This window comes from Austrofundulus limnaeus, unplaced genomic scaffold, assembly GCF_001266775.1.
Source record: "Austrofundulus limnaeus strain Quisiro unplaced genomic scaffold, Austrofundulus_limnaeus-1.0 Scaffold56, whole genome shotgun sequence".
Classification (NCBI taxonomy): Eukaryota; Metazoa; Chordata; class Actinopteri; order Cyprinodontiformes; family Rivulidae; genus Austrofundulus; species Austrofundulus limnaeus.
This window is the reverse complement of record NW_013952458.1, coordinates 94531-99478: the sequence shown is the minus strand read 5'-3', so window position 1 is coordinate 99478 and position 4948 is coordinate 94531. Positions and strand designations below refer to the sequence as shown.

The 4948-nt window shown below is 47.7% G+C and overlaps 1 protein-coding gene across 6 annotated transcripts in view; it reads right to left on the bottom strand.

The window, feature by feature from the left end:
• Positions 1–4948, bottom strand: part of LOC106518097 (growth factor receptor-bound protein 10) — a 69902-nt gene that overhangs the window by 19193 nt on the left and 45761 nt on the right. For 4 of the 6 annotated variants that reach the window (XM_014009200.1, XM_014009199.1, XM_014009198.1 and 1 more), the window contains one exon: positions 1347–1503. In XM_014009200.1, the coding sequence (XP_013864654.1) occupies positions 1347–1503 (157 nt within the window). Of the gene's footprint in view, positions 1–1346; positions 1504–1654; positions 1678–2916; positions 2977–4948 lie in introns of those variants that run through there. The other 2 variants (XM_014009202.1, XM_014009203.1) reach the window with 2 other exon arrangements.

The window sequence follows — 4948 nt, the reverse complement described above, 5'->3', positions numbered from 1 at the left end:
GTGTGTGTGTGTGTGTGTGTGTGTGCTTGTTTTTCCTACATCGTGGGGCCCAGTTTCAAGGAAAATGCAGCCTCGTGGGGTCCGGGTGCTCCTTGTGGGGCCCAAAGCCTGGGCCCCCCAACTTCAGAGGCTGAGTTTGGGTGTGGGGGTTGGGTTTAGGACCAAGGTGTGAAATGAGTTTAGGTTAGTTTTAGGGTCAGGTAAGGTACCTGTGAGGTTAGCCTTAGGGTTTGTGGTCAGGGTTCGGATATAAAATTACCAAAAAATGAATGGAAGTCAATGGACGGGCCCCACAAGGATATAAAAACAAGTGTGTGTGTGTGTGTTGTAGTTGTGGAATCTGAAGGCGATTAGTTCCAGCTTCTTCCTACAGACCACTTTTTAAAAGTTTTATTTTGACGAAGCCAAACAACACGCGCTCTGTAAAAACACGTTTTATTTTGGTGACACTGCGTTTCCTGTTTGTGCTAAAAACAGCATTCTGGCCACGCTTCAGGGGTGAAAATATCTGGCCTCCGTATGTGTGCGCCTGCGAGTGTGCTGGGGAATTTCCTGTGTGGAAGGTTAAAAGAAAGATTGATTGGTCAGGAAGGCTAGGGGCTCGTCCGACGGAGACCCGCCATTGGCTCCTTGCTGCTCTGGTATGACGCTTTAGTCCAGGCCTCTTCACCTCCTCCCCTCCTCCTCCTCCTCTTTCTGTCTCTCTCTCCCTTCATCCTTCCCTCTCTCTCCTCCCCTCTATCTCCTCACCTCACATTCCATCTCTCCAGTGCACTTTTTTTTCTTCAGAAACGCAGATCAAGCAAGAAAGCACAAAGCAATCCTTTGACTCTAAAAATACAACTCAGTAGAAGGAAAGCCTCACTGAGGACAAAGAAAGACCCAGATAAGAAAAAAGAGAGAGAGAGGAGAGAGACGAAATTAATAAAGCTTCAAAGGGAGTCACTGCAAAAAGTGGAGGCATAGCCGAGCAAGTCTCTTGCTTTTCTTTTGTCTCTCTTCTCCTCTTTTCTTTCCCTTCAGCAAATTATTTGGATGGGAACAAGTGTCATAAGTAGAACATGGAAAATTTATAATTCGCAACCGCCACACATCTTCACCTGCAATGTACAGGCCGTGCTCAAGTCCACAGCTTCACCTTTACACACACAAGGAGGGGATAGTGGAAAACACACGATGTGGACAAATAAGCAGGGACGCAGCAGAGGGTTGATCCTTTAAAACTCACGTCACATCTAAAGGTTTGCATTGTTATACTTATTTAAACAGAAAAGTTAAAAAGCACTGATGCTATTTTTGCAAAACAAACAAAAAGAATAATATTCTGCTCAGACGTGTATTCTCACCAAGGCTGAGGATGGGGTGGTGCTCCACCAGCGTCCAGGTGTTGTCGTCCACACAGTGGCTCTTGTAGACCAGCAGCTGACACACATCCCTCGCCGTCATGTCTGCGGGGATCTCCACCACCTTCCCGGCTCCATCTTCGCTCCACACCTTCACTATCTGAGGACACACACGGGACGGATGGGGTTACGATGAGCGGAGGTCGTGTTTTTTCCCTCCCGCCACCACCGGCGGGGCGGCGTGTCCCGAGCCGCTCCCAGGAATTTTAATACGGAGAGAAATAAAAACAAATAAAACCGCCTACATTTACCTCCATGACCAGATGCCAAGAAGTCCACTCTAAAGAGGTCCTGTTCACATCATTCTGTCACTTAAACATGAAAGATGTTTAAAAAAAATTAAAAAAAACACGAACGATGACGTCCAGGAAACGCTGGCCTGCCCTCCAGTTCAGCCCTTTTGTCCAAACTTACTCCAACGCACTCCTGAGATCACACATCTGACCCCATAACCACGCCGCCCTCCGTCACATCCACGTTTGGAAAAGTTGAGGGTAAAAACATAAAACAAAATAAGGCATCTGAAAACACCACGGTGCGTTTAGACGTGTTGCTTTTTGCCATTAAAAAAAACGTCACCGCTGGGAGCAGCGAGCAGAGTACCTCCCATTGTTGCGCCATTTTGAACCATTCCAGCCAAGTGCCCAAAGCGACATTTAAACCGAGTGTAATCTTGCCCTCACCGAGTGTTGCTGCGCAGATAACCACAGACCAGCTGCTTTACGCCGCCGCACCAGAAAACTCTCGCACCACAGAAGACTCGCTGTCACAGAAACCCAAGTAAAACATTTTTAAAAAAGGCCTGCGAAGCGTAGGGGCGACTCAAAGCATCTACAAAACATGAGACAGAAATGGGACAAGTGTGTATGCTTGTGTGTACACTCTCACACACCCCCGTCCAAACATTTTCTGTCCTCAGCAGGGATCCCTTGCACAGAAAACCCACCGGGGAGCAACTGCAGAAAATTACATGAAACAAGACACAAAACTGGTGATGACCGAGAGGCTGGAGAGCAGGAGGGGAGGTGGGGTGGGGGAATGGAAAAATTAAATCGTACAATGGCGCCGCAAAGTAAAAATATGCACCCAAACATGCACGGGAATCAAAACACACACAAAAAAGAAAAGAACGACGCTATCTTGGAAAAGAAACGTAAAAGCTCTAAAACGGCGACTCAGAAGACTCCCGGTGAAACCAGAAACAACGTCACTGCACTTTTTTTCTTTTTTGCCCCTGCAAAGCCTGAAGAACTGCCTCCTCTCTTCCCACATGCCCCCAGGAAGAGAGGGGGGGAAAGTTAATCTATGACGCATTAGTTTTGTTTGAGAAAAGTTTCAGCAAAAACTTAAAGGAAAAGGTCCTCATCCCTCCAAACTGACAACCCAGACGCCCACAGATAAGAACACACACACACACACACAGACAGACACACACACACACAGACAGACACACACACACACGTCTCATGACAGACATCCGGTAAAGGAACGAACGCACACACAGGTTCCTTACCTCCACAGCCTGTAAGAGGCAACAGTCTGGAGAGCAGGATGGCATTTTCACACTGAGACGCTCTCCAGTGACACAGAGGGACGGAGAGGGAGGGAGGGAGGGAGGGAGGGAGGAAATAGAGCAGGAGGAGAGGAAGTCAGAAAGAGAGAGAGAGAGCGTGTGTGGACGGGGGGAGGAAAGGAAGGACAGACTGGCGAGGCGAATGTAAGAGAGGTAGCAGGGGAAATGAGGGGGGTGGGAGATAAGGAAGTGACAGAGGAAGGACGAAAGCGAAGGAGAGAGGAAGCGAAGGAGAGGCAGCCTGCCCCGTCGTCTTCTCATGCTGGGCAGCGAGGAAAAAAAAAAGCTCTGAGCTGCGAGGAGCGGCATGAGCAGTCTCTCCTCCTCCTCTTCACTCTGGATTAACACGGTGAGAGATTTTTAAACGGGGAGCTGCTACCTGTCACGTACTCTACCTTCAGGCTTGTGTTTCATCTACCTGATCCACCGAACGCACACTCCTACTTCTACGTGGGGAAAAAAAGACAAATCTGTCAGATCCTTTTACTGACGGCGCCACACCATCTTTCCCACCCCTCTTAAAACACGCCCACAACTCCTCAAACACACATCCAGACAGCCAACAAGCTGAAACTCCTGAGCCAATCACAGGCCAGAGTTAGCCATCCCTTATTCTTCTGCATCTTCTGACATTTCCTTTGAGCTGCCCTGACGGTTTCAATTTCGGTTCCCTCCCTCCCACTTATCCTCCTCCTCTTCCTCCACCTCAGCTGCATGTGAAATACTGGGCAGGGGTGTTAGGACCATAGCAACATGTGTAATGCACTCCAACTGCTTGGACAGCGAAAAGAAAAGAAAAAAATGAATAAAACAAACAGAAAGACTGATTGGATCTGGAGCTGTACGCCACGTTTAGGGGGGGAGTCTGCTGAGGGGCGGGGGGCAGGGGGCGTCAAGGAAGAGCTATGGAGGGAGAGTGAGATTAAAATAAAGAAGGGAGGAAAGTAATGAGGAATGGAGAAAAAGAAAAGATCTATAGAGGAATGTCAGTAATGCAATCCTGAGTCATAATCAGGCTCATGTGTAGCACAGGCCAACCCAGCTGGCCCCTAATAGTGCACGTGAGAGCGGCGAGGCACACACACACACACACACACACGTTCTCCAAAAGAAAGATAAAATGTAAACTATTAAGACCATCTGCAGCAGTTTTTTTTTCTTCTTTTTTGTCTGTATTGTTCGTCTTTTCCTTCAGCCTCACACCACAGCTCAGGAGACATCTGAGCAGGCCTAACTATGTGTGTGTGTGTGTGTGTGTGTGTGTGTGTGTGTGTGTGTGTGTGTGTGTGTGTGTGTGTGTGTGTGTGTAAGAGATTTACATGTACGTGCATGAGATGAGCATGTGTAGGAAGCGACAACAAGCGTACTTTGTGCGTCATTCCTAGGCCAATTCTTCATCCTCCATCTGTTTGATTTCCTTTTTCTCTTCTTTTTGTCTCGATTGGTTCATGTACTTCTGTACCTGCGCTGATTCCTCTCCCCCTTTAAGACGTTGGTGGTTTTGAAACCCTGGCCCATAATTCTACCGAAGCCGTCTTTAGACGGCAAAATGTAACTCACCTTCACTTTACCCTTCCCCCACTTGCCTCTGTTCTATTTCAATAAAAGGAGGGTGAGGGGTAAAAATGTACAGCGTTGTTTGTTTTCTGTGTTGCTTTTAGCAGCGTGCACAAATGCGCACACACACATACACACACACACACACACGTTTGTTCTTATATCCTCATGGTGACTTTAATTTACCGGTCATTTCTAGAGCCTAACCTGACCCCTTTATCCTAAACCTAACCTCACAGGTGACCCTAAACCAGGGTTCTGCAGCCTTTATGATCAAAAGAGCCATTTGTGCTACTTGTCTTATGAATAAAATGTGTTCAAAGCCGCAAAACAATCTACAACTGTGATTATCAACTGGTGGTCGGTGGGCCTTTTTGAGGCCTTTTCAGGAACCTTTATGGCCAGTGGAGGTGAC